The sequence below is a fragment of the Myotis nattereri genome (assembly GCF_964212035.1).
Source record: "Myotis nattereri genome assembly, chromosome: 2".
Taxonomy (NCBI): Eukaryota; Metazoa; Chordata; class Mammalia; order Chiroptera; family Vespertilionidae; genus Myotis; species Myotis nattereri.
In genome coordinates this window covers 159,721,206-159,748,215 of record NC_138076.1, presented here as the reverse complement: position 1 = coordinate 159,748,215, position 27,010 = coordinate 159,721,206, and the positions used below count along the sequence as shown (strand labels likewise).

The 27,010-nt window shown below is 59.6% G+C and overlaps 1 protein-coding gene across 1 annotated transcript in view; it reads left to right on the top strand.

Moving 5' to 3' along the window:
* LRP1 (LDL receptor related protein 1) overlaps positions 1 to 27,010 on the top strand; it is a 78,809-nt gene that overhangs the window by 27,968 nt on the left and 23,831 nt on the right. Inside the window, exons 12-41 of the mRNA XM_081083973.1 lie at positions 1,137 to 1,317; positions 2,420 to 2,642; positions 3,398 to 3,599; positions 3,974 to 4,099; positions 6,853 to 6,993; positions 7,332 to 7,457; positions 8,130 to 8,246; positions 8,724 to 8,804; positions 10,336 to 10,503; positions 13,418 to 13,600; positions 13,979 to 14,179; positions 15,324 to 15,569; positions 16,599 to 16,796; positions 17,872 to 18,076; positions 18,249 to 18,413; positions 18,991 to 19,235; positions 19,697 to 19,828; positions 20,141 to 20,368; positions 20,562 to 20,736; positions 20,811 to 20,905; positions 21,130 to 21,279; positions 21,441 to 21,581; positions 21,914 to 22,048; positions 24,105 to 24,236; positions 24,467 to 24,601; positions 24,788 to 24,917; positions 25,017 to 25,143; positions 25,516 to 25,667; positions 25,763 to 25,887; positions 26,190 to 26,567. Coding sequence (XP_080940099.1) covers positions 1,137 to 1,317; positions 2,420 to 2,642; positions 3,398 to 3,599; positions 3,974 to 4,099; positions 6,853 to 6,993; positions 7,332 to 7,457; positions 8,130 to 8,246; positions 8,724 to 8,804; positions 10,336 to 10,503; positions 13,418 to 13,600; positions 13,979 to 14,179; positions 15,324 to 15,569; positions 16,599 to 16,796; positions 17,872 to 18,076; positions 18,249 to 18,413; positions 18,991 to 19,235; positions 19,697 to 19,828; positions 20,141 to 20,368; positions 20,562 to 20,736; positions 20,811 to 20,905; positions 21,130 to 21,279; positions 21,441 to 21,581; positions 21,914 to 22,048; positions 24,105 to 24,236; positions 24,467 to 24,601; positions 24,788 to 24,917; positions 25,017 to 25,143; positions 25,516 to 25,667; positions 25,763 to 25,887; positions 26,190 to 26,567 — 5,043 coding nt within the window. The remainder of the gene's footprint in view (positions 1 to 1,136; positions 1,318 to 2,419; positions 2,643 to 3,397; positions 3,600 to 3,973; positions 4,100 to 6,852; positions 6,994 to 7,331; positions 7,458 to 8,129; positions 8,247 to 8,723; positions 8,805 to 10,335; positions 10,504 to 13,417; positions 13,601 to 13,978; positions 14,180 to 15,323; positions 15,570 to 16,598; positions 16,797 to 17,871; positions 18,077 to 18,248; positions 18,414 to 18,990; positions 19,236 to 19,696; positions 19,829 to 20,140; positions 20,369 to 20,561; positions 20,737 to 20,810; positions 20,906 to 21,129; positions 21,280 to 21,440; positions 21,582 to 21,913; positions 22,049 to 24,104; positions 24,237 to 24,466; positions 24,602 to 24,787; positions 24,918 to 25,016; positions 25,144 to 25,515; positions 25,668 to 25,762; positions 25,888 to 26,189; positions 26,568 to 27,010) is intronic.

Here is a 27,010-nt window from a genome sequence, read left to right as displayed (position 1 = left end):
TGGCTGCCTCCCCCCACACATGCCCTGACCCAGGCTGGGGATGGAGCCTGCAACCAAGGTATGCATCCTTGACCGGAAGTTGAACCCGTGACCTTTCGGTCCGAGGGCCGACCCTCTAACCACGGAGAAAACCTGCCAGGGCAGGAAATGGTGTTTTGTGGACTGAGTCAGTTCTTCCCTCTGAGCTCCTGGGGCAGGTCACCAGGGCCCTGTCTTCTGAACCTGCATGGGTCTGGGCTGAGCTCTGCCACTTCCCTGCCTGAGTGAGGAATTCCCAAGCTGCACACAGGCCCCAGGGTAGGGCTGTGCAACTAGCTGACACCAGTTACCACCCTCTGCCCTGCTCCCCACCCTCCTCACAGGCCAGAGAACCTCAGCAGTCAGCAGTCATAAGACTTTGGAGAAATCAAAAGCAATTCCTCATCACGAAAAGATTGGGGTTCCCTATACCAGGGGAGCTGCTATTTAAAGGGCACTGAAGATGAAGCCCTTTTGCTAAGTGAAAAATCACTTCCTGATTTATTCATTTTGTTAGCTCAGGAGTTTTAGGGCTGGGACGTGGCGTCACACTTGTGCCCAGAGCACATTGCCGCAGCTGTCCACCCTCGCTCAGGCCCAGACATGCCCCACACGAGAGCCTGCATCCGCCACGGACGTGTGCTGGCTGTCACGTACAGCTTTGTGCCTCAACACAGCGAGGCAACACAGATGATCTCTGTGCCCGGCCGGTGTGGCTCAGTGATTGAGCGTCGCCCTATGAACTAGGAGGTCAGGGTTCAGTTCCCCTCAGGGCACATGCCTGGGTTGTAGGCTCAGTCGCCAGTAGGGGACGTATAGGGGGCAGCCGATCAATGATTCTCTCTCATCATTGATGTTTCTCTCCCCCTCTCCTTTCCTCTCAATAAAAAAATAAAAAATAAATCAATAAAAAATAATATATTAAAAAAAATAACCACAAAAACAAATGGTCCTTCCTCCATCCTCCTATCCCCCATCCCACCCACTGTCTTGGGCATACAAGGCTCCCAGCCCTCCCTACAAGCCAAGTTGCTCAAAGGTACGTGCACCCTAAGGGCCAGGGGCAGGCCGTTTGAGCTTCTACGTCTCTCCATCGCTGTCCCCTTCACTCCCTGCAGGCATCCACAATGTGGAGGGCGTGGCTGTGGACTGGATGGGGGACAATCTGTACTGGACGGATGATGGGCCCAAGAAGACCATCAGCGTGGCCAGGCTGGAGAAAGCTGCTCAGACCCGCAAGACCTTAATAGAGGGCAAGATGACACACCCCAGGGCCATTGTGGTGGATCCACTCAATGGGTGAGTCCTCCTCGGGCCTTGGGTTGGGTGGGCCAGGCACCCTGTGGTTCTTAGAAGTGGCAGATGAGACGGAGCGGGAACAGGAGAGGGCAGCCTAGGTGGGCTGCTTAGGCGAGAATGGGAAGCTGAAAGGGGAGATGTCCCCATCTTCAGTGCAATGGGAGTGATGCCTCAAACACACACACAAACCTGATCCCGTCACCCCCAGCCCAGAGCCCTCCACGGGCTCTCCTGCCCTGAGAGTGAGACCACATTCCTTATCAGGCTGGGGTCCTAGGGGGTCTGCATGCAGCTCTTTTGACCTCATCTGCACCTTACTTCCTGCCCTTGGAAGTTCTGTTCTCACTGCCCCTTGTCTGTGCTTCAAAGAGACACCCCAGCTGTTCCTGCCTCGGGGCTTCTGCTCTTGTAGTCCCTCTGCCTGGAATTCCCAGGTACTTGCAGGTCTAGCCCCTTCGCAGCATTCACAGGGCAGCGTTCACCTGGCACCTCCTCAGAGAGGCCTTCCTCACCTGCTGCGGTCACTCTCCATGTCACCACCTGCTTCGTGTTCCTGCTTTTATCTCTCTGATGTGAGAGATCTTGTTGGTTGGCTTATTTCTTACCTGTCTCCCTGGGTGGGATATGGGCTCCGGAGAGCAGGAGCCCAGGCTATCTTGGTCTTTTCTTTTTTCCCTTAAAAATTTATTTATTTTTGGAGAGAGAGGAAGGGAGGGGAGAGAGAGAGATAGGAACATCAATGATGAGAGAGAATCATCGATTGGCTGCCTCCTGCTCTCCTCACCCTAGGGACTGAGCCCACAACCTGGGCATGTGCCCTGACTGGGAATCGAACTGGTGACCTCTTGGTTCATGGGTTGCCGCTCAGTCCACTGAGCCACACCAGCTTGGCCCTTGGTCTTTTCTGGGTCCCCAAGTGCTAGACTGTGCCCAGCTTGCAGTAGGCACTCATCAAATATTTGCTGAATGGAGGAATAAATGAGTGAAATGTGTGGGCCGGGGCTGAGCGGAGCAGGAAGGCCTCTGAGGGGCTCCGGGACAACGCGCGTGGATTGTTCATGGCAGGGGTGGTTCCTTGGTGCTGACCCGTCGCTGCCCACAGGTGGATGTACTGGACAGACTGGGAGGAGGACCCCAAGGACAGTCGGCGAGGGCGGCTAGAGAGGGCCTGGATGGACGGCTCACACCGCGACATCTTTGTCACCTCCAAGACGGTGCTGTGGCCCAATGGGCTGAGCCTGGACATCCCAGCCGGGCGCCTCTACTGGGTGGATGCCTTCTATGACCGCATCGAGACCATACTGCTCAACGGCACCGACCGGAAGGTGGGCAGGCGTGCCTCTGTGTGGGTGTTCATGTGTGTGTCGCCAGATCACTTTTATGTGCGGATGAGGCCCTGTGTGAATGTGTGGGCATCTGTGTGTGGCTAAGCCTGTGGGCTTCCTGTGTGTTTGCCTGTGTCCCCATGGATGTGTACATCTGTGTGCTTGCATGTCTTACGTGCCGTGCTGTGCTGTTAGAGGATTGCCTCTGTTAAAGTCCATCTGTGACTGGGCCTCTTGTCTGGGGGCTGGACCACACCCGAAGGCGCTGCCCTCTCCGCTGTAGCCCATGCAGTTCTTTCTGCCCAGCTCCTCCTCACCTGGCACACTGCTGAGGGCCACCCCCTCCTCTACCCCAGATTCCCGTGTCTTTTTCACCTCTTAGTGCCTACCGTGGGTTGGCAAATAACCTGGCAAATGTTTGTTGGGAGAAGAAATGCCAGTTTGAATTCTGGCTGTCTGCTCAGTACTGTGTGTGTGTGTGTGTGTGTGTGTGTGTGCACGTGGGTGGTGGAGGGAGATGAATGGGCCCAAGAGAAGACAGTGTGGACGAGCTCGCCATCAGTCTCCCGCTGGGCTCAGGGGCTGGCACCTCACTCTGTGCAGAGCTATGAGCCTCAGGGACTCCAGGCTAATGGAGGGAATGAGACCCACACCCAGGATGTGGATAAATGAGGGTCCAAACCAGCCATCTCTCTGGGCCTCCTCAGTCCCCCTGTTTGTCTCCAGCTCCTTAGTAGCCTCCCCTCCATTCCTAGATTGTATATGAAGGTCCTGAGCTGAATCACGCCTTTGGCCTGTGTCACCACGGCAACTACCTCTTCTGGACCGAGTACCGGAGCGGCAGTGTTTACCGCTTGGAACGGGGTGCAGGAGGCGCACCCCCCACTGTGACCCTTCTGCGTAGCGAGCGGCCTCCCATCTTTGAGATCCGCATGTATGATGCTCAGCAGCAGCAAGGTACCCCCTGGGGCTGGGGCTGCGGCTGGGGCTGGGGCTGGGGCTGCGGCTGGGGCTGGGGCTGGGGCTGGGGCTGGGGCTGGTGACGGGGTGGGACCTAGACGGGGGTGAGGCTCCCGAGGGCGGAAGGCACTCCCCTGGGATCCTAGGCTCTGACCTTTGAGGCTCTCAACAAGAGAGGCCCCCAGCCCTTGCCCTTAGAGTGAGATGCACATGCCGTGAGGCCTGGGTCCTACGGGGTCTGCCGGCAGCTTGTTTGACCTCATCTGCCCTTCCTTTCCTGTCTCCCCCTCTGCCATGCCTACGTCTCATTTCTGTTCCATCCCCTGTCCTCCCCCTCCTCCCCTGACCCCTCCCACGACCCTCCTTCACAGTGGGTACCAACAAATGCCGGGTGAACAACGGTGGCTGCAGCAGCCTGTGCCTGGCCACCCCGGGGAGTCGCCAGTGTGCCTGCGCCGAGGACCAGGTGTTGGGTGCAGACGGTGTCACTTGCATGGGTACGAGGGGCCCAGCTGGGGTGGGAGGCAGGGAAGCAGGCCCCAGTAGGAGGAGGCCACGGGGTCCAGTAAGAGATGAAGGAGGCAAAGAGGGACCAGTTGGAGCAACAGGAGCTGGTGGTGGGGCGAGAGAAGGCTCTGGGGGCCAGGAGCGGGGAAATGAGAGGAGTGTGAGAGGGCACAAAGATTAGGGGAAACCAATCTTTATTTTCCCCACCATTAAAGTAATATATCAGTAGTTCTAAGCACTAGAGCCCTGGCCAGGTGGCTCCGTTGGTTAGAGCATCGTCCCATGCACCAAAAAGGTTGCACATTCAATTCCTGGTCAGGGCACATACCCAGATTGGGGGTTTGATCCCCAGTCGGAGTGCATATGGGAGGCAATGGATCGATGTTTCTCTTTCACGTCAATGTTTCCCTCTCTCAAAAAAAAAAAAAAATCAGTGGAAACATATTCTCGCATTAGGATTAAAAAAAAAAAATTAGAGAAGAGAAAAAAAAGCCCAAATCCTGCCAACATATCCTCTGCCCTTTTGAGTTCATATGTGTCACAGCATTTTCTGTGTTATTCTTGCATTATTTTAAGTAGCCTCACTTTTTAAATAAAAATAGGCTGTGCTCATTGTAAAAATAAATACGTAAACATGATAGAAAATAGAAGGAGAAAGTATAAGTCACCCCAAAGGCCAGCACCCCCTGCTACCACTGTTCCCCTTTGGGAAGCCGTCCTCCCAAACGTTTCTCTCCACCTTCCCTGACGGCTCCCGCTGCACATCCTGTCCTAGTCTGTGCTTTTGTCACTGGACACTATGTCATGAAAACATCAGCAGAATTTGTAATGGCTGAAGTAGATTTCATTGGTAAAAGTTCCGTAATTTACTTCACCATTTCTCTATTCTTGGATGTTTAGATTGTTTCCAGTTTTGTTTGCTTATTTTTTTAAAATATATATTTTATTGACTTCAGAGAGGAAAGGAGGAGAGAGAGAGATAGAAACATCAATGATGAGAGAGAGAATCATTGATTGGCTGCCTCCACGCCCCACGCAGAGGATTGAGCCCGTAACCCAGACATGTGCCCTGACCGGGAATCGAACCGTGTCCTCCTGGTTCATAGGTTGATGCTCAACCACTGAACCACACTGGCCGGACTAGCTCCAGTTTTTTGTTGTAATCACAGCCAACATTTACTGAGCACAGACTATGCAGTAGTCATGGTTCTAAGCCAGCCGTGGGCAAACTACGGCCCGTTTGAAATGAATAAAACTAAAAAAAAAAAAAAGACCGTACCCTTTTATGTAATAATGTTTACTTTGAATTTATATTAGTTCACACAAACACTCCATCCATGCTTTTGTTCCGGCCCTCTGGTCCAGTTTAAGAACCCATTGTGGCCCTCGAGTCAAAAAGTTTGCCCACTCCTGTTCTAAGCACTTCCCATGCAGTAACGTATTTATTCCTTAGCATATTCCTGTAGAAAAGATATTTTTATTATCCCCAATTTACAGATAAAGAAATTGAGGCCCAAAGTTAGAGCAGGAATGTGAGCCCAGGAAGTCTGACCCAGGTCCCGTGTCTTAATCACCCACTCTCCAGGTTCCCACACCTGCATGCTTTGCCATATTCTGAGTGAGCTCCTGACGTAGAATCCCAGAGTGTAACTGGGTAGCGGGGCCTTAGCGCACAGCGAAGAGTGAGTGCCTGAGGCCAGATGGAGGGCAAGGGCATTGGCGTTGGCAGAGAGAGGAGCTGGTGGCAGGGTAATGGAAAGATCCTTTCCACGGACTTTGAAATCACCTAGAATTAAAGCTGAGTGGTTTTGGGAAGAGTGACACTGGAGCCAGGATCTAAAAACCCTTACGGATGAGAAGAAGTGGCCTGGGGGCCTGTAGAAGTCGGAGTGGGATGGTCAGATAACGGGAAAGTCAGTGTGGATTTTGCAGAGAGAAGAGAGGGAGGACAATCGGGAAGCAGGATCGAGAAGCAAGGTGGACGCCTCCAGGCTCAGTAGTCCATGGGCTGTGGGAGAGACAATAGGCGCCCACGGGGCCCATGGGAAGGCTTAAGTGGGAATGACAGATGGGCCAGAAAGGGGATGCACAGAGCTGTAAGGCCCAGGGACGGCTCCCTGGGCGCCCTGGGCTTCTGGAGGTTACTGACGCAGACACAAAGGAGGCAGTGCTTTTACTCCTAGTAGCCCAGGGCAGACAGAGGTGGTGAGGCGAGGTGCCGGGCGACCGCGGAGCCCGCAGAGTTCTGGGCCTGTTTCGCTCCTGCGGTGGGCGAGCATTTGTGAAGGGAGAGCCAGGGACAGGGCAGGGCCCTGAAGGCCCAGGAACACCTCCCAAGGAGCTGGGGGTGAAGGTGGCAGGGAGGGGGAGGAGTGGTCTCTCAGGGGCACGAAGGGGTGGGGTCTGCACTCTCCTGGGAGCTGCTTTTCCTCCGGCCACTGGGAAGTGCCTGGGCGTTAGAGTAAGCGGGTGTGTTAGAGTAAGCAGGTGTGTTAGAGTAAGCAGGTGTGTTAGAGTAAGCGGGTGTGTTAGAGTAAGCGGGTGTGTTAGGGTGAGTGTCACCTGTGGCTTGAGATAGAGTTGCAGTTTTCACCAGATAACCTGCTCATGAAGCATTACACTCTAGGTAAAATTACTCTGTGCGTTATTTTTAAATAATAAAATGCGCACAGTACAGGGGCCTTGGCGCCTGACCCGTGATCTGGGTCTGACTTTCCCCCTCACCCCCCTGTGGTGCCCACAGCGAACCCATCCTACGTGCCCCCACCCCAGTGCCAGCCGGGCGAGTTTGCCTGTGCCAACAGCCGCTGCATCCAGGAGCGCTGGAAGTGCGACGGGGACAACGACTGCCTGGACAACAGTGACGAGGCCCCGGCCCTCTGCCGTGAGTCGCCTGCCCGCTCCTCCCGCTCCTCCCCGCTCCTCCCCGCTCCTCCCCGCTCCTCCCTCCTCCCCGATCCTCCCGCTCCTCCCTCCTCCCCGATCCTCCCGCTCCTCCCGCTCCTCCCGCTCCTGCCCAATCCTCCCCGCTCCTCCCGCTCCTGCCCAATCCTCCCCGCTCCTCCCGCTCCTCCCCGCTCCTCCCGCTCCTCCCGCTCCTGCCCAATCCTCCCCGCTCCTCCCGCTCCTCAGCCGTGGGCCTGCAGGGAGGCCAGTGGAGGGCTCTGCTGCCGGGGGAGCGGGGCCCACCCTCTCAGTGACCTCTGATCTGTCCCCTCCCAGATCAGCACACCTGCCCCTCAGATCGCTTCAAGTGCGAGAACAACCGGTGCATCCCCAACCGCTGGCTCTGTGACGGGGACAACGACTGTGGGAACAGTGAGGACGAGTCCAACGCCACTTGCTCAGGTGTGGAACCCGGGGTGGACCACCCTGGGCACCTCTAAGTCAGGGAGGCGGGGGAGCCAGGCTTGGGCAGACCGAGGGGCCTGGGCAGAAAGAGAAGCACACAGGGCGTGGGGGCAGAGAGGACGGGGCCCCGGGCAGGAGGAGCGGGGTGCTGCCCCTCCCCTGAAGGACCAGGCTGGCTGGAAGGACTGAGCCTGCAGGGGACAGAGCACAGCTTTAGACGGGAGATAAGAGCGAGGCGGGGGGGGGGGGGGCTCTCAGTGGAGGGTGCCAGAGGCCCCCTGAGAGATGAGGCGATGCAGCCGCTGTGAGGCCGCAGAGGTGGTTTGGAATTCTCCGAGAGAAATGGCATTGAAGCCCTTAGCAGTGGTTCTCAGCCTTGGCTGCACATTAGAATCACCTGGGAGTCTTTTTAAAATCCTGGTTTCTGGGCCTCATCCTCCAGAAATTCTGTTTCTTTGTTATGGGGTGGGGCCACAACATTAGTAACAAACAGAATTTCCGGAGGATGAGGCCCAGAAATCAGGATTTTAAAAAGACTCCCAGGTGATTCTAATGTGCAGCCAAGGTTGAGAACCACTGCCTTAGGGAGACTTCCTATGACACTCAGAATAGGAAAGGAAAGTTAGGAAAGGGGGCAGGACTAGGAGCACTCACAGCCTCTGTCCGCAGCTCGGACCTGCCCGCCCAACCAGTTCTCCTGCGCCAGTGGCCGCTGCATCCCCATCTCCTGGACGTGCGACCTGGACGACGACTGCGGGGACCGCTCTGACGAGTCGGCCTCGTGCGGTAAGAGGGACGTGGGAAGGCCGGGCTGGCCGGGAGGAGGTCACCCATGAGAACATCCCCCCCACCCCCCGGCTGGGGGAGGGGGAGGCACGGCGGAGGGGCTTGAAAGACCCTGCAAGTTAGTGCTGTGTGGTCGTGAGCAAGTTACCTAATCTCGGTGGCCTCTGGGCATTTCATCTGCAAAGCGGGGGTAATAACACCCCCGGTATCTTAGTGCTGATGTGGGGTTCAGTGAGACCAGGCGTGAGAAACGCTCAGCACAGGGCCCACGTTTGGTAGCTACCAGCTTTAAACAGGGTGCTCAGGGAGGTGGGGATGGGGGGGCGGGGTCTCGGCCTGAGGCACGGCTGCTTAGCCTTCTCCCCGTCTGGCCACACAAAGGGCTGCTAGTTCCAGGAGGACCTGCACCTGCATGCTGGGTGCTGCGAGGCTGTGTCATCGGGGGTGCCTGACTCAGCTACATTTCCTCCCTGACAGCCTATCCCACCTGCTTCCCCCTGACTCAGTTTACCTGCAACAATGGCAGATGCATCAACATCAACTGGCGCTGTGACAATGGTGAGAGCAAACTCCCTTCACCGGCCCCGGTTCCCAGGAAAGCTAGAAGCCAGGCCCGGGTGTAAGGCCCGAGGGGTTTTAGAACCAAGCAGGGCCTCCCTCTCCGGTTCACTAAAGCCCCACTGGACTGGATGGGAAAAGGAGGACAAGCCAGAAATGCCGTGGGGGAACCCAGATGGGTGGAGGGGGACCCTGCCCATCGCATCTGCCCCCTTCCTCCCCAGGCAGGGTCTGAGCTGTCTAGGGCCCCGGCAGAGGCTGGGGGGCCGGGGAGAGGTCAGCGAGCGGGGCTGGGAGGAGTGGGCCGGAGGGACAGAGCGATGAGAGCCCAGGGCCCAGCTCCCTTCTCCCTGCAAACCCCATCTCCCGAAGTCCTTGGTGCACCCTCCAGGCTCCTGCTCTAGGCTCAGGAGCCCACCTGGCGGTCAGCCATGGACCAGGTGATGTCCGCTCTGAGCCGCGGGCCAGGGCATTGTCGTGTGTGTGCCGTCTCGGGGCTCGGGTTGTGCCTGTGTGGTGGTGTGACGTGTTGCACAGTGGCTCCAGCCCTGGCTGACGTGTGAGAGGATGGACTGGGCCGGCGCCATGCTGCCCCTCACCTTTGCCGTGTCTCGTGTGCCAATGGTTGCCCTGGCGGTTTCTGTGTTTCAGAGAAGGATTGTGGGGACGGCTCTGACGAAAAGACCTGTCCTGAGCCTGCCGGTCAGTGCATAGAAGCACATGCACCATCACCCCAGAGCCCCCGCTGGCCTCTGGCCGCCTCAGGACGCCCAGGCTGCCCCTCCCAGAGCTCCTAGGATGTGTGGGGGGAAGCTAAAGAGAGAAAAGAGAGAGGGGAGGCGACAGAAGGAGAAAGCCAACAGTGGGAAGGGAGAAGCCGCGGGGCAGAGGCACCTCTCGGAGGCGAGATGACAGAGAGGAGAGGACAGGAGACTGAGGCGGAGGCGGAGGAGAGCTAGAGAAGCTCATCCAGGGGGAAGAGAGGCAGGAGCACTGCCCTGTAGCCCAACCCCATCTTCCCCCGCGTCCTGTAGCCCCCACCCTTCCCCGCTGTAGGCAGTGCCCCCTCTGAGCTGGTGCCCAGCAATGCCCGAGTTCAGGGCAGGGCCTGTTAAGCTCTCCCCCTTCCCCTCCCCCCCACCCCCTGCCGAGAGGCCTCACCTACACTCCTCCCATCTCTCTCCCTCCAAAACCAGATAAATCCCTGCCTTGCCCCCAAAGCAAACAGACCCCTGTTCCCACACCCTGCCTAAAAGAAGCATGCCCTGTGCCCCTCCCCCAAGCCTTCCCAGACTCAGGGAAGGGCCCTCCAGCCCGCCCGCCCGCCACCCCTCCCCCTCCCCCATGTGGGCCATGGTGCATGCTGCAGTCTATGCAGTTTCTGTGTCTTTTCTGTTTGTTTTTTTTCTCCGTGGGGGGGTTGGGGCGGGGAGGTGGGAATCGGGAGGTGGGAGTGGGGGCCCCACCTGGGGTCACAGAGAAGGCTGTTGGCTGACGCGCTCCTTGCCTCTCCCCTTCTTGCCTCCCCCAGACAATGACTGTGGGGACAATAGTGACGAGGCAGGCTGCAGCCACTCTTGCTCTAGCACCCAGTTCAAATGCAACAGCGGGCGCTGCATCCCAGAGCACTGGACCTGCGATGGGGACAATGACTGCGGGGACTACAGTGACGAGACCCACGCCAACTGCACCAATCAGGGTAGGCACCTGGAGCCCGCAGGGCGGGGCGAGACGGTGCACACGCCGTCACTCCGCATCCACCCATCCATCTGTCCTCCCGCTGCGTGTCCTTGCCATCTGGGAGCAGAGATAACCCAGCCGTGGCTCTTATCCTGCAGGAGTTTCCCGTCCAGTGGGAGAGGGAGATTGCCGACAACTCAGTGTCACACGCTGTTAAGATTGCAGGCTTCGCAGCTGCGTGGCTCTGGGTTTGAGCGCCAGCTCTGCTAACTCTCTGGGTGGCCTTGAGCAAGTCTCTTAACAGCCTCTGTGCTCATCTGCAAAGTGGGGATAATAATGGTGCCGATATCGCGGTGTTGCTGTGGGGGTTTCAGTGAGGCCGTGCACAGCGGGCACTCAGCCCGTGGCTTGTGTTGGGACCTCGCAGCTTTGAAGGGATGCTCAGAGGCGTCGGGATGAATGAGTGCAGTGAGGACCAAAGCAGAGAGGGGCTGGCTCCGTGAGCGTCCCTAGTGCCGGCCCCCAGGCCCCAGCCCGGGGCCGTGGAGCTCAGTCCACGGGAAGGCACAGACCCTCTCGAGGGAGGTGGGTGTCTCGCTGCGGCTGCTTGTTACTATGGAAGAATGCAGACCCAGGACTGCCCTGGCTTCAAGGGAAGTCTGCACTGGAATGCAGGTTTTTATGTGAAATCTACCCATTTTACAATACATATATTAGTGTCCTGGAGCTGCCGCAATCAAGTACCACAAACTGAGTGGCTTAAACAACGGAAATCTATGACCTGACATGACTGAAGGTTATGAGTTCAAGGCCCACGTGTCGGCAGGGTTGGCTCCTCTGAGGGCTGTGAGGGGGAACTGTTCTCGGCCTCGCTCCCAGCTCTGGTGTTTGCTGGCAGTCTCGGCGTTCCGTGGCTTGGGCATGTTGCACCCCGATCTCTGCCTTCGTCTTCACGTGGCATCCTCCCTGGGTGTGTGTCTGTCTCTGTGTCCATATTTCCTCTTTATGGAAGGACAGTCTTATTGGATTAGGGCCCACCCTAATGACCTCATCTTAAATTGATCATCTCCAAAGACCTATTTCCAAGTAAGGTCACATTCCCAGGTTCTATGAGTTAGGACTTCAGCATCTCTTTTAGGGAACACAAGTCAAATGGTAACAACTAGCAATTGATTTTAAAAGTTTAAAAAACACTGCAGGCCCAGATCTTTCCACAGGCCTCATCTGGCCCCGGGTCACCAGCCTACAACCTCTGCCTCGTGGAGTTAGGTGCACACAGTGGGAGCCGTGCTGAGCAGGCACTGTGGCCCAGCACTGAGAGGGAGGAGGAGAGAGTCCCTGGGTTTGCAGGGCCATCGCTGACGAAGGCTGGGTGAGGAGAGCGGGTGCTAGTGCCGTGAGGTTCAGAGAAGGGGTCCCTGGAGGCGTGTGCGTGGCCTGGTGGGAAAAGCTTCATTTACAAGCTGGGCGAACTCGGGCAAGTTGCTTCCTCTAAGCCTCCTCTTCCTCCTCTATGAAATGAGAGGAGATGGGTGGGGGCCTGGCCCACGGGAACAGGGGTGACATGGTAGGTAGCAATCCTTAACTATGGTTGTGAGCTGAAATGGCTGGGACCATTCAGGAGGCGGGATTTGAACCGGGGCCTGATGAGGGATTAGACTGTGGGTAAATGGACAAGCCAGAGGGTCTGCAGGGTGGGGGTGGGGTGGCCTCGGACGGCGGGGGATGGGGGGGTGGGGGGGTGGGGAGACGGAGAAATGAGGCTGTTTTGAAGGGGGCAGGTTACAGCAAAGGAAAGTTGGGTGCCGGGGACCTTCAAAGGATTTCGAAGCTGGAAGGCGATAGGATGTAGGAGGTCTTTCGGAAGACGGTCCCAGAAGGGGATTTGATTAGAAATCGGTTCAGGGGCCCCAAGGAAGGAAAATCGGCGTGTGGGCTGCTCCTGAAGTCCAGGCACCAGAGGAGAGCCTTGGCCACGCTCAGGGGACAGGTGGGCAAAGCGGCCCCGGTGGTGATGGCAGTCAGGCGGGTGCAGTCACCTGTTCCTGCGCCTTCCCTGGCCGCCGGGGTCAGAGCTCAGCATAACCTGCGGGACCCGAGACAGATTATGCCCAGCCCTGCCCTCAGCCCACACCGGTGCCCTACGCATTTAGAATCAATACCAAACGTTGCTGAGGCCTGCAGGGCTCCGCTCACTCTCTGACCTGTGCTCCTGCCGCCCGACTCCTCCTTTGCTCCGCCCTGGCTGTGCAGCCTCAACTGCGCCCTGGGCGTCTGTCCAGCGCGCCCTGCGTCGTCCTATCCCGGACTTTGCACTAGCTGTTCCCTCTGCCTGGGATACACCTCACGCCGTTCAGGCCTCTGCTCAGAGACCTTCCCCGATTGCCCCCTCTAAAGCAGCCTCCTCATCCCTCGCCAGCCTTGGCCCAGCTTGGTGTCCACAGCTTCGACCGCCGCCTGCAACTCCATCCTGGGTTTCCATGTTGCGTTTCATTGTCGGTGTCTCCCCCGCTAGAGCTTCGCTTCCATGACGGGAAAAGGCCCGTCAAGGAGTCTTGCTCGTGCCGGCACCTGAAACAGTGCCTGGCACACAGTAGGCGATCCCTACGTGTCTGTGGAGCGGATGAATGAAAGGCTAGGCTGAGGCGGGGGGCATCTGAGCTCTGGCCGAGCAAACTGCTTGTCCAGTCGAGCTCTCGCGTGTAACCTAGGGAGGTTAGGTGAGATGACCTTTGGGTCTGGGAGTGGTAGCATCCCTGCCTGCCTCATTCAGTGCTTCCAGGAGTGTCAGCAGTGCTCAGACGGCACTTCACGTCTGTCTCTGCTCATAGCCTCGGGCTGGGCATAGCACCAGGGGGGTTGGGAAGGCAGAGGTGGGGATGGCTGACCTGAAGCCCCTCCCCCACCCACTGCCCTCCCCCGTCCCCCTGCAGCTACAAGGCCGCCTGGTGGCTGCCACAGTGATGAGTTCCAGTGCCGGCTGGACGGGCTGTGCATCCCCCTGCGGTGGCGCTGTGACGGGGACACTGACTGCATGGACTCCAGCGACGAGAAGAGCTGCGAGGGGGTGACCCACGTCTGCGACCCCAACGTCAAGTTTGGCTGCAAGGACTCTGGTAAAGAGAAGTACTGCAGGGAGCTTGGAGTGGGGCAGCATGGACAGGAGAAAACCATGCTGAGAGCAGAGACAGCACCGCACTGTGAGGGGTGGAGGCGGGGGCACTGAGGCAAAAGCCGCACAGAGAGAGCTGTGCGTGATGCGGGGGGCAGACGGGAGGGGGCAGAGCCTGCACTCAGGCCCTGGGAACCCAGCCCTCACCTCCTGCAGACTCCTCCTCCTCCGCTGTGTGAATGTCACAGAAAAGGCCTCGGGGTTCCTAGTGGACCGTAAGGCATTGCAGTCATGACCCCGTTGGAGGACTCCACTGGGTCTGGGAAGGACATAGGGAGCCTGATGCCCAGGCCTGGCCCCTCATGCTATACCCACCCCGCAGCTCGGTGCATCAGCAAAGCATGGGTATGTGATGGCGACAGTGACTGTGAAGATAACTCGGATGAGGAGAACTGTGAGTCCCTGGCCTGCAGGCCGCCCTCGCACCCCTGTGCCAACAACACCTCAGTCTGCCTGCCCCCCGACAAGCTGTGTGATGGCAAGGACGACTGTGGAGACGGCTCCGATGAGGGAGACCTCTGCGGTGAGGCCCAGGCCTGGGAGGCCCCAGGAGAGGGGTGGGGAGGGTGCTGGGTAAGGAGTCCGGGCCAGGCCGGGGCACGTGGAGCTGGGCAGGCTGTGTGGGGAGAGGTCTGAGACTAGGAAAGGGCAGCTCTGGCTGCTGGGCCAGTAGTGCCCAGAGCAGTTCCCAGCACCCCATGTGGATTTACCGCTCACCTTCGCAAGAGGCTGCGCTCGACACGTCACACTCTCATAGCATTAAATCCATAAAGCAGCCCTGGGAGGCAGATACGATTACATACTCCACCTTGCAGATGAGAAAACGGAGGCACAGAGAGGTTAAGTAACTGGTCCGAGGTCACACAGCTCCTAAAGGAGAGGCAGTGCCGCGCAGCCCCTCGCTGCAGGCACAGACCCTCACCCACACGCGTGCTGCAGAGCTGGCTTTTGAGGTGAAGGCACTGGCTTGAGCGTTGATGTGGTCAGGGCAGGCTTCCCAGAGGAGGTGGGGATTTAATTGGGTTCTCAAAGGTGGTAGATCTTTCAGGGTGAGTGAGAACGTGGGGGGAGGAGGGTGTGCTTTCAAGATCAAAAGAAATGGGGTCAGGACGGGGCACCTGGTGCGGCTTGGGGGTGAGGAGCGGAGCCGCCTTATCTCCAGGCGGAGCATCGGGTTCCCGAAAGGAGAGGAGTGGGAGATAAGGCGGCTGGACAGGCCCTGAGAACTGCTGCTGGGGTCATCTGTCAGGGCTGGCAGATCCCAGGGCGTGTCAGGGCCCAGGGCGGGACATTCCATACTGCACCTCACCCCAGATCAGAAGAGACCGAGGAAAAGGGAATGGGTTTCCCACCCTCCCAGAGAGAGGCAAAAAGCTGAGGCCCCTACCGTGGGCTCAAGAGTGGCAAGGAAGTAGAGACCAGAGAGATGCAGATATGGTGTGGGAAGGGGGGTCCCGATGGTGGGTGCTGGGGTCCCAACTCTGGTCCTGAGAAAGCCTGGGAAGCAGTGGGACAGAGGGTTGACGGGAACGGAAAAGAAGGATAAGGGGCGGGGGGGGGGGGGGCAGCGTGCCTGGGCTGCCTGGGACTTGGGGCACAGCAGGGCCATGGTCCTGCCCCCTCTGGGATCCTGACCCTGATCCTGTCCCCTGATCCTTGCCCCCCAGACCAGTGCTCTCTGAATAACGGAGGCTGCAGCCACAACTGCTCAGTGGCACCCGGGGAAGGCATTGTGTGCTCATGCCCGCTGGGCATGGAGCTGGGGCCTGACAGCCACACCTGTCAGATCCAGAGCTACTGTGCCAAGCACCTCAAGTGCAGCCAGAAGTGCGACCAGAACAAGTTCAGCGTGAAGTGCTCCTGCTACGAGGGATGGGTGCTGGAGCCAGATGGCGAAAGCTGCCGCAGCCTGGGTAAAACACGGGCGAGGGCGGCGGGTGGCAGCCGGGCACTGGGCAGGCTGAGGCAGGTCCCTGAGCTGTGGGCGGCTGAATGCCAGAGGCTAAGGTGTCTGTCAGGCCCAGTCCCAGAGCCAACAGACACCCTGCCTCCCTATAGAAAGAAGAAACGTCCAAACCTGTAGAGAATTTTCTTAGTTTACTTGAGTCAAACTGACAATTGCTGGGAAGTAAAATCTCAATAGATGGAGAAATGCTCCAGAGGGTGGCAGTTCTGCAGTTTGTTTTATTCATGAGAATAAAAGGGAGAGGAAGGTTACACGGAATCCATTGGTGGCAGGTTAAGGGGCAGGAGAAAACAAAGCTTCTCTAGGATTAGACAAAAAGTAAAGGGAGCCCTAACCGGTTTGGCTCAGTGGATAGAGCGTCCGCCTGCAGGCCGAGAGGTCCCAGGTTCGATTCCGGTCAAGGGCATGTACCTGGGTTGCAGGCACATCCCCAGTAGGAGGCGTGCAGGAGGCAGCTGATCAATGTTTCTAACTCTCTATCACTCTCCCTTCCTCTCTGTAAAAAAGTCAATAATAATAATTAAAAAAGTAAATGGAGAGGCACATACTTTATGTTGGAGGGTCCGGGATGGTTAATAACTAAAGTGTGTGCGCATAGAGGTGGCATCCTGGGAACAAGTAACCAGGGGGGGTTCTGTGGTCTCCTCGGTGCCAGGCTGTGCCCTGAGGGTCGGGAAGAGAAGATACTCTGACCTTCCAAAGGTGTGTAACTTAGATGCAAGAAGACCACAGGCTCACTCAGGTAGAGGACCTTGCCAAGGAAGCTAAGGCCAGGAGTGGCGACCTGCTGTGAGTCGGTCTCACGTAGGGATTTGTGCATTCAGACCCCGCCTGTGTGGCGATTTTCAGTCCCTGAGTTTGAGGGGCCCACCGTGCCTGTCAGGGTTAGTAGGCGACCCCTTTTCCATCCACACCCTGCACAGGGTGGCACGGAGGCAGCAAGCCCCTTGCTGACCCCCACCGCACCCCTCTCCAGACCCCTTCAAGCCCTTCATCATCTTCTCCAACCGGCACGAAATCCGGCGCATCGACCTTCAAAAAGGGGACTACAGCGTCCTGGTGCCCGGCCTGCGCAACACCATCGCCCTGGACTTCCACCTCAGCCAGAGCGCCCTCTACTGGACCGACGTGGTGGAGGACAAGATCTACCGCGGGAAGCTGCTGGACAACGGAGGTGAAGGGCTCCCCCGCCCAAGGGGCCCTGTGCTCGGCCCCAGCCCCCACACTCTGGTTAATTGGTTCGATGTTGCTGTGGGTCTCAGTGCCTGACGCCCCGTAATTATCGTCGGCAGGGCTGCCAGCCTGATAATTAACAAAATGATCAGCCTTCCTTTGAAAAGGCCTGCAGCTCGGCTCCCCAGACCCTAGAATTACAGGCTTGAAAGCAAAAACGTCATTTAGGGGTGGGGGTACCTGAACTCGGCCTCCGTCCCACGGCGGCCTGACCCATCACAGATTTCGTTCGTCCAGTCGGCACACATGTTGAGCACCTGCCATACCCACGGGGCCCTGGGAGGCAGCAGTGGCCAAAGCCGGTCCAAATGCCTGCCCTGCTGGAGCTCATGTGCCAGTAGCAGCGGCTGTAAGCACTGTGAGGGACAGAGGAGGGCATCGCTGGGGCCAATGGGAAGGGGCAAGGGGGCCGTGAGAAGGGGGCTGACATTTAAATGGGATGGTCAGAGGAGGCCCCCTCAGGGGGTGACATCTGAGCAAAGACTCCGAAGAAGCTCATCTTCCTGCAGGAGTCTGTCGTAGGGAAAACCTGGAACCACTCAGCTGTCAAATGCCCATCAGCAAGGGGGTGCTGAGTAGGCTGGGACCGTGTGCACACTGTGCGACGGTTTCTAAAATAATGCAGTCCATGTATATATGTCTTTCCGTGAAAAATCTCCGAGACAGTCTGTGGGGTGACTTCTAGAAAGTTCTTTCCTCCTCACATGGGGTCTGGTCTGCCCCCCAAAGCCTCCACCCTCTGCCGTGACCTCCTCCCATGGTTAGCCTTCCATAGAGCTGCACGCAGAGGTGGTAGCCGTGACCCCTTCCTCCGGGGTTCCGGAAGCCAGGCTGCACTCCGCCTGACCTCCTGTGGGCTGGGGGGCCTGAATGACAGTGGGGGGCTGGGAACCCCAGTGGAATCTGGGGCCCATCAGAGGCAGGGTTGAGGGGGGTCATGGAATGTGCCAGGATGTCTCGAGGTGAGTCCAGCCGGCCCCATGGGACTCTAACCTCCCGCCACCTCCCTTCTCCAGCCCTGACCAGTTTCGAGGTGGTGATTCAGTACGGCCTGGCCACCCCTGAGGGCCTGGCCGTAGACTGGATTGCAGGCAACATTTACTGGGTCGAGAGCAACCTGGACCAGATCGAGGTGGCCAAGCTGGATGGGACTCTTCGGACCACCCTGCTGGCGGGTGACATCGAGCACCCAAGGGCGATTGCACTGGATCCCCGAGATGGGTGAGGACCCCGCCTAGCCCTCACCCCACGGTCCCTGCAAAGCCTTGTTCAGCCTGGCCAGAGCACCCATCTCCTTAATGCTCCTCAACCCCCTCGGCCTTTCACCCAGACCCTCCCACAGCCCCTTCCCCAGGCCCCTGCTGGCCCTCCTGACCGCCTCCCCACTCCCCAGGATCCTGTTCTGGACGGACTGGGACGCCAGCCTGCCCCGAATTGAGGCAGCCTCCATGAGTGGGGCCGGGCGCCGAACCATCCACCGGGAGACGGGCTCGGGTGGCTGGCCCAACGGGCTCACCGTGGACTACCTGGAGAAGCGCATCCTCTGGATCGATGCCAGGTCAGCCCCTCCACCAGCCCTGGGAGGCCTCCATCTCCCCCCGCCCCCCGCCGCCTCCAGGGCCAGGGCGGGCCAGGGCCCCAGGACCTGGCAGTGAGGAGGGTGGTAAGAAGGCCTGGGGACTTAGGTCCAGAACCAGGCGGCCAAGGGCTGGGCCCAGCAGAGGGCGGCAGTGAGGGAGGGGCTGGGTTAGGGGACAGATGCGGATAGAAGAGGGTGCAGGCGAGCCGCCCCCTGCCCCAGGTGCCTGGCCGAGGGCTGAAATACAACCTCCTGGCCCCTCAGATCTGTGCACTCTCCGGGGGCTCAGTCTAACTGGTCTCTGCAGAGGGGGTGCCTGTTTATAACCTTCACCAAGGCCCTGTGTGCTAACAGCTGCCCTGAGGAGAAGTGGGAGGCAGGGGGGTGTGGGGGGTGTGACAGGGCTGGATCCTGGCCCTGGCACACGTGGTCCCCGGCTTGGCCAGTCTGTCTGCCTTCTCTGGCCAGCAGGGGTAGGAGGAGGGGCGTCCTGGGCAGGGTGCCCTGAGCTGCGGCCCCAGCCGGCACCCTCACTCCGCCCCGACCGTGCCCGCAGGTCGGATGCCATCTACTCGGCCCGTTACGACGGCTCCGGCCACATGGAGGTGCTCCGGGGGCACGAGTTCCTGTCCCACCCGTTCGCGGTGACGCTGTACGGGGGGGAGGTGTACTGGACGGACTGGCGGACAAACACGCTGGCCAAGGCCAACAAGTGGACCGGCCACAATGTCACCGTGGTACAGAGGACCAACACCCAGCCCTTCGACCTGCAGGTGTACCACCCCTCCCGGCAGCCCATGGGTAAGGGCCAGAGGAGCCAGCGGCCGGGTCAGAGGCCTGCGAGAGAGGAGGGGTTTATGCTGGACCGGAGCTCAGAGCCCGCTGACAGAGAAGGGCTGGCAGTGGGCGGTGCTGAAGCAGGGAGGATGGGAAGGGGTGAAGAGGGGTGGTCCAGTCCAGCCAGTGTGGCTCAGTGGTTGAGCATCGACCTATGAACCAGGAGATCATGGTTCGATTCCTGGTCAGGGCACATGCCCAGATTTCAGGCTCGTTCCCCAGTAGGGGGCGTGCAGGAGGCAGCCTATCAAAGATTCTCCCTCATCATGGATGTTTCTATCTCTCTCCCCCTCTTCCTTCCTTTCTGAAATCAGTAAAGATATATTTTAAAAAGGAGAAGAAGAGGGGTGGTTCAGGAGAGAAAGGCCATGGAGGGCCCAGCAAGTCAATGGATGTTCTTGCTTCTCCTCTCTCCCCCCGCCCAGCTCCCAACCCCTGCGAGGCCAATGGGGGCCGTGGCCCCTGCTCCCACCTGTGTCTCATCAACTACAACCGGACGGTCTCCTGCGCCTGTCCCCACCTCATGAAGCTCCATAAGGACAACACCACCTGCTACGGTAGGAGCCCTTCCTGCAGGGCCGGTGGTCCCGAGGCCCAGGGAGGAGCCGGCACCAGGGGGCTCCCGTGTCCCTGCAGGTAGACAGTGAGTTGGGAGGGACCCGCTGGAGAGGCTCGGGGCAGCCTTGGTAGGACAGGGGGGCTACCGCAGGGAGGTCACCCCAGGGGAGCGCTGCTCCTGGATCGCTGAGGGCCAGCAGCCGACAGAAGGGACGCGGAGAAGGAACCGTGACCTGGTGGGGGTGGGGGGCGCGAAGCCCGGAGGCAGGGCTGCCCTCAGCAGTGACCCCACCCCACCCCGTGCCCCACAGAGTTTAAGAAGTTCCTGCTGTACGCACGTCAGATGGAGATCCGGGGAGTGGACCTGGACGCCCCCTACTACAACTACATCATCTCCTTCACGGTGCCCGACATCGACAACGTCACGGTGCTGGACTACGACGCCCGCGAGCAGCGCGTGTACTGGTCCGACGTCCGGACGCAGGCCATCAAGAGGGCCTTCATCAACGGCACCGGCGTGGAGACGGTCGTCTCTGCAGGTTTGCCCGGACCCTGCCCCCGCCCGCCCTGGCTCCCCACCGGGTCCCTGGTGTCCCCTCCCTCTGCCCCTGCGGCCCTCGGGGTACCGTGGCCTGGTGTCCTGATCCCCATTCCCCACAGAAGACAGGCTGCCCCGACCCCCCACCCTCTGCCCTGCCACCCTGAACCACCACCTCCCCGCTGTGCCCCCAGACTTGCCGAACGCCCACGGGCTGGCCGTGGACTGGATGTCCCGGAACCTGTTCTGGACCAGCTACGACACCAACAAGAAGCAGATCAACGTGGCGCGGCTGGACGGCTCCTTCAAGAACGCGGTGGTGCAGGGCCTGGAGCAGCCCCACGGCCTGGTTGTCCACCCCCTTCGTGGGTCAGTCCAGGGCCAGGGTCAGGGGCGGGAGATGGGGGGCAGACGAGGATGCTGAGCCCCTCCTCCTCCCCCAGGAAGCTGTACTGGACCGACGGTGACAACATCAGCATGGCCAACATGGACGGCAGCAACCGCACCCTGCTCTTCAGCGGCCAGCGGGGCCCTGTGGGTATGAGCTGGCCCCGCCTGCCCCACAGCCTTCCCTCGTTCCCTGACCAGGACACGCTCTCAGGGTTTCCAGTTGCCCCCCTGTCTCCCCAAACTCCCGGCTTAGTGCTCATCCTTCCCACCCTTCCCACAAAACACATCCTTGGAGGTGGCAGCTGGCTGGGTAGGCTCTGGGACCCCAGCCCTGGTGTCAGGCTCTCCCGCGGTGACACCCCCCTCTTCCAGGCCTGGCCATTGACTTCCCTGAAAGCAAACTCTACTGGATCAGCTCCGGGAACCACACCATCAACCGCTGCAACCTGGACGGGAGTGACCTGGAGATCATCGACACCATGCGGAACCAGCTGGGCAAGGCCACAGCCCTGGCCATCATGGGTGAGGCCGCGGCGGGAGCAGGGACAGGAGCAGAGCAGGCCAGGCTGCACTGGCTGGGGAGATGGGGGCGGGCCTGGGGGCAGCCTGCCTGCCCTGCCAGGCCCTTCAGGAGCGCTGCTGGGAGGGTCTTCCCCCGGTACCATCCCCTCCTGTTGCCCCAGGGGACAAGCTGTGGTGGGCAGATCAGGTGTCGGAGAAGATGGGCACCTGCAACAAGGCGGACGGCTCGGGGTCCGTGGTCCTGCGGAACAGCACCACCCTAGTGATGCACATGAAGGTCTACGACGAGAGCATCCAGCTGGGTGAGCCAGGGCTCCAGGGGCAGGGAGGCGAGGTGGGGCCAGAGGGGTCAAGGCCGCAGGAACCCTTGGGCAAGGGAGCGGATGGGAATGAAAATGGGGTGGGTTCCGCTCACCACCCAAAGGGGTTCCCCTTTCTAATTCTCACGGAGGCACCGTGTAGGCTCACAGCCACCCGGTTACTGGAGGACAGGTGACCTGAGAGCTGAGTTGGGTGGTGACCCCCCCCAGGCCCAGGGTGAAGGCAGTGACCGTCCCTGAGCAGCATGAGCCGAACACCAAGGTCCCAGGGAGGACGACTGACCCTTTTCTCTGCCTCCCGCCTTCTCCCCCAGGGCACGAGGTCACCAACCCCTGCAGTGTCAACAACGGGGACTGCTCCCAGCTCTGCCTGCCCACGTCAGAGTCGACCCGCTCCTGCATGTGCACAGCTGGCTACAGCCTCCGGAGTGGCCAGCAGGCCTGTGAGGGTCAGTGCCCCCGCCTCGGCCCGCTTTGACCCAGGTCTCCAACCCCGACCGTCCTACCGACAGCCTTGGCAACAGGACTGCATTCGTCATGTGTCATTAAGGGCCTTCTGAGTCGGATGTTTAGTCAGGGTGCCGTGGGGGGAGCCGGGGGACAGAAGTCCCCGTGCTCTGCAGTCTTTACCAGAAGGGGGCGCTCGCGTGCAGGGGAAACTGGACCACGAAGTGGCTCTGGCTTCAGTAGGATTTTGGAGAAAGATGTCAAAAGGCAGTGCTTCCCTGGCCGGGTGGCTCCGTTGGTTGGAGTGTCGTCCCGTACACCGAAAAGACTGCGGTTTCGATTTCTTATCAGGGCACATACCCAGGTTGCGGGTTCGATCCCCAGTCGGAGCGTGTCTGGGAGGCAACCGATGGATCTCTCTCTCACGTCGATGTTTCTCTTTCTATCCCTTCTCTCTCTAAAAACCAGTAAGCAACTTTGGGTAAGGATTTAAAGAAAGAAGAAAAAAAAAAGGCAGGGCCAGCTCTGTGGCATAGGTGTGCTCTAGTGGGGGTGGAGGTCTTGAAGGCAGTTCCTCTCCTGACTCCCAGTAGGATCTGAGTGTTGTGTGGCTCAAAGCGGAGGGCTGATGGGCAACGGCAAGGGGTCCAGAGCAACAGGCGGGCCTGCCAGGTCCGAGTGCTGGGCAGAGTGGGCAGTCGTGGTGCCGGGCTGTGAGGTCGGGCAGGGAAGTGGTGTTTGGGGCAGATTAACGCCGGCTGAGTGGGGGAGGGAGGACCGAGGCTGTCAGACCAGTTCCGAGGCTGTTCCCGTAATCCCGGTGTTAGGAGATGGGGCCTCGGCCGTCCACAGGGAAGAGATGAAAGTCAGAGACCTTTCACAAGAACCTGGTGACTGATTTACGAGCCTGTGCCCTGAGACAGCATTTCTGAGGTGCACTCGGGCACCTCCCTTTGATGTGGGTAAATGTTACAGAAACCAACACTGGGGTGAGCAGAGTTGAAGGGTGTTCGCTGCAGAATGTCTCAGAGCCTTGCATGTGCTCGTCTGCGCGGAACATTTTTCAAGGGAAGACTCTGGTGTTTGGAGTTTCCCCCAACTCACTCAACCATGAGTCCCTTTTTTCATGGAGCCTGAGCCACCAAGGCCCATTTGGGGATGCACTGTATCAAGTGGTAAAAGCCAGGGAGGATTCTGGGATGCGTGAATATGGCTCCCCATAAGCAATGGGAAACGGGAATGAGACGGGCTCAGGGGTGAGGGGTTGGGAATGCTGTTTCAGGTGTTGGAGAGAGGGAAGGACAAAGAGGAAACTAGGGTGGGAATCTAAATGTGGGAGTCAGCGCAGTGCAGTGTCTTGTCGGAACCTTCCCAGATTCTCCGTCATGGCCTCGGAGGCTGCTGGGTTGTATTGAGGGAAGTGGCCTGGAGAGCCCGGCACAGGGAGAGAAACCCCGGCCTCTGCCGCCCTCTAGTGGGGGCTGGAGGTCTTGCAGGTAGTTCCCCGCGTGTGTCCCTCTCCTGACTCCCAGAGAGCTGACCTCCCTGCCCAGGCGAGGGTGTGTGTATATGTGTGTGTTGAGAGGGAAGCGTGATAGCTGGGGGGGGGGGGGGGGGGGGGAGGGAGGAATATCAAAAGGAATGCATAGAGGCCTGGCCGGCATGGCTCAGTGGTTGAGTGTTGACCTACGAACCAGGAGGTCACAGTTCGATACCGGGTCAGGCCATATGCCTAGGTTGTGGGCTCGATCCCCAGTGTGGGGCGTGCAAGAGGCAGCCAGTCAGTGTTTCTCTCTCTCTCTTTCTCTTCCTTCCTCTCTGAAATCAATATGTATATATATATATGCTAGAGGCCCCATGCACAAAATTTGTGCAAGGGGCTTGGCCCTCACAGCCCCAGCTTTGTCTGGAAGGTCATTTGGCTGTCCAGTCTAATTAGCATATTATGGTTTTATTATATTTTAAGGGGCTGTATAGAAAAACAGGTGTGAGGGTGACAGAAGCCAAGTTTAAAGGGGTGTCAGTGAGGCTCATGCCTGCAGTGTTCTTGTGTTTCAGGTGTGGGCTCTTTCCTCCTGTACTCTGTGCATGAGGGGATCCGCGGAATCCCCCTGGATCCCAACGACAAGTCGGACGCCCTGGTCCCAGTGTCCGGGACTTCCCTGGCTGTCGGCATCGACTTCCACGCTGGTGAGCCATTCGATGCAGGAGGTAGTGGAGCATGACCTTTGGGGGTGGTGTGCTTAGGGGTCCAGGGTCAGGCTGCCTGACCTCAGGCCCTTAGCAGAGCTGCCCACCCTCTCCATCTGCCCTTCAAGGCCCCCCAGCAGCCACTCACCTCTGTCCTGACCCCATGTGAGTGTGACCCCCCACTGGCCCTGCCTTGTTCGGCATCCCCACGTTGGCTTCTCCACCTTCAGAAAATGACACCATTTACTGGGTGGACATGGGCCTCAGCACCATCAGCCGGGCTAAGCGAGACCAGACGTGGCGTGAGGACGTGGTGACCAATGGCATTGGCCGCGTGGAAGGCATCGCCGTGGACTGGATTGCAGGTGAGCCACGGCAGGGTGCAGGCTCCATGTGAGGCAGAGGATGGGGAAGTGGGGTCCTGGAAGGAGGGGTCTGAGGAGAAGGGGCAGGCAGGAACAGACCGGGGAGCGGCAGGGGTACCTGGAGCTGGGAGGGGCCCCAGTGCGCGTGCTCCCACCCCACCCCCTGAGCACCTACTCCTTCCTCAGGCAACATCTACTGGACGGACCAGGGCTTTGACGTCATCGAGGTGGCCCGGCTCAATGGCTCTTTCCGCTACGTGGTCATCTCCCAGGGCCTGGACAAGCCCCGGGCCATCACCGTCCACCCGGAGAAGGGGTGAGGAGCCAGGCAGGGTGGCCGGTCCACAGCCCGCACTGACAGGGCCCTCTCCTCCGTGTGCTGGGGACTGAGCCCATGTGCCCCTCCGTCCCACAGGTACTTGTTCTGGACCGAGTGGGGCCAGTACCCACGCATTGAGCGGTCTCGGCTGGACGGCACCGAGCGCGTGGTGCTGGTTAACGTCAGCATCAGCTGGCCCAACGGCATCTCGGTGGACTATCAGGTGTGGATGCAGGCGTGGCCCAGGGGCCGGGGGAAGGACCCCGTGCTCTGCTCCCCTCATCCCATGCCCTGCTCCCCTGTGAATCCCCCTATAACAGCCCCCCCCCTTGGTAGGAAGATATGGGCGCAGGGAGTTACGGGGTCTTCTGGCCCAGCCCCCCCAGAGTAGGACTCCTGCAACCCTAGAGGTGGTAGGGGAGGGTCACCCAGAGTGGGGGCTGGAGGGAACCCTGGAGGCCGGCAGATCAGCAGGTCGGGGAGTGGAAGAGGTGGAGGAAGGAGGAGAGACAGAAGGGTCGGGAGTGAGTGTGACGGGGCAGGCGGGGCGGATGGGGCCTGGGGCTGGAGGTGAGGTGGTGCCTCTGGCCTGTAGGATGGGAAGCTGTACTGGTGCGACGCCCGGACGGACAAGATCGAGCGGATCGACCTGGAGACGGGGGAGAACCGCGAGGTGGTTCTGTCCAGCAACAACATGGACATGTTCTCCGTGTCTGTGTTTGAGGATTTCATCTACTGGAGTGACAGGTGAGGGCATCCGTGCCAGCCTCCCATCCGCCGCCATCTCTGCCCTCCCTCCCGGCCCCAGTGGACGTCCTGCTCATGGCCCTTCCCTCCCCCAGGACTCACGCCAATGGCTCCATCAAGCGCGGGAGCAAAGACAATGCCACGGACTCGGTGCCCCTGCGGACGGGCATCGGTGTCCAGCTCAAAGACATCAAGGTCTTCAACCGGGACCGCCAGAAAGGTGAGGCCGGGGGGCCGGCCTGTGTGCTCACCCCCAGGACCCAGAGCGAGGGGGCTGGGAGAGAAGTGAGACCCCAAGGGGAACTTCCCCGGGGCCCTGGAGACCCAGGTTGGCGAGCAGGGGCTGGGGAGCCCTAGGACCGGACTGGTGCTGGCTGGAGGGTGTCTGAACTGGGGGAGGCAGAGGAGAGGGCCCAGAGTTTCCACCTCAGCTGAGATGACACAGGCGCCCATGAGTCTTCCCCCAAGGCAGGCCCCGCCTTCCATCGCCTCCTCCTTCCCCTGCGCCCCCCCCCCCCCCAGGCACCAACGTGTGTGCAGTGGCCAACGGTGGGTGCCAGCAGCTGTGTCTGTACCGCGGTGGCGGGCAGCGGGCCTGCGCCTGCGCCCACGGGATGCTGGCTGAAGACGGGGCGTCGTGCCGCGAGTATGCTGGCTACCTGCTCTACTCGGAGCGCACCATCCTCAAGAGCATCCACCTGTCGGACGAGCGCAATCTCAACGCGCCTGTGCAGGCCTTCGAGGACCCTAAGCACATGAAGAATGTCATCGCTCTGGCCTTCGACTACCGAGCAGGCACCTCGCCGGGCACCCCCAACCGCATCTTCTTCAGTGACATCCACTTTGGGAACATCCAGCAGATCAATGACGACGGCTCCGGGAGGACCACCATTGTGGAGAGTGAGCCCAGACTCTGAATCTTCCAAGGAAGCGGGGGTGGGGGGTGGGGGGGTGGCATGTGTAGGGAGGGTCGGCACAGACTCAGGGTGGAAGAGCTGGCAGACCTCAGCCAGGCCCCCCGCCCCGCCCACCCCACCCCCAATCCCACCTGCCTCGGAGTCCCTGACAGGCGGCCATCGGATCACGCTATGCCGCTGTAGCTACTGGAACGTTTCTCCTTCTCTGGAGGCTGAGTTGGCTCCCCTCTCCCTTCCCCGCTGGTCCTGGTTCACCCCAGGATGCCCTGGTAGCCCCAGCTCCGCTCTGTGTGTCCGGTGCTCACAGGTTCACGCCCAGACACAGGATTTCAGTCACCTGGGCACGTTTCCTGTGCTCCCCGAGCCTCCGACTTCCTGTCTATGTAGAGTCAGGAGCGCAGAGGCGGCCGGTGTGAGAGCTCAGCT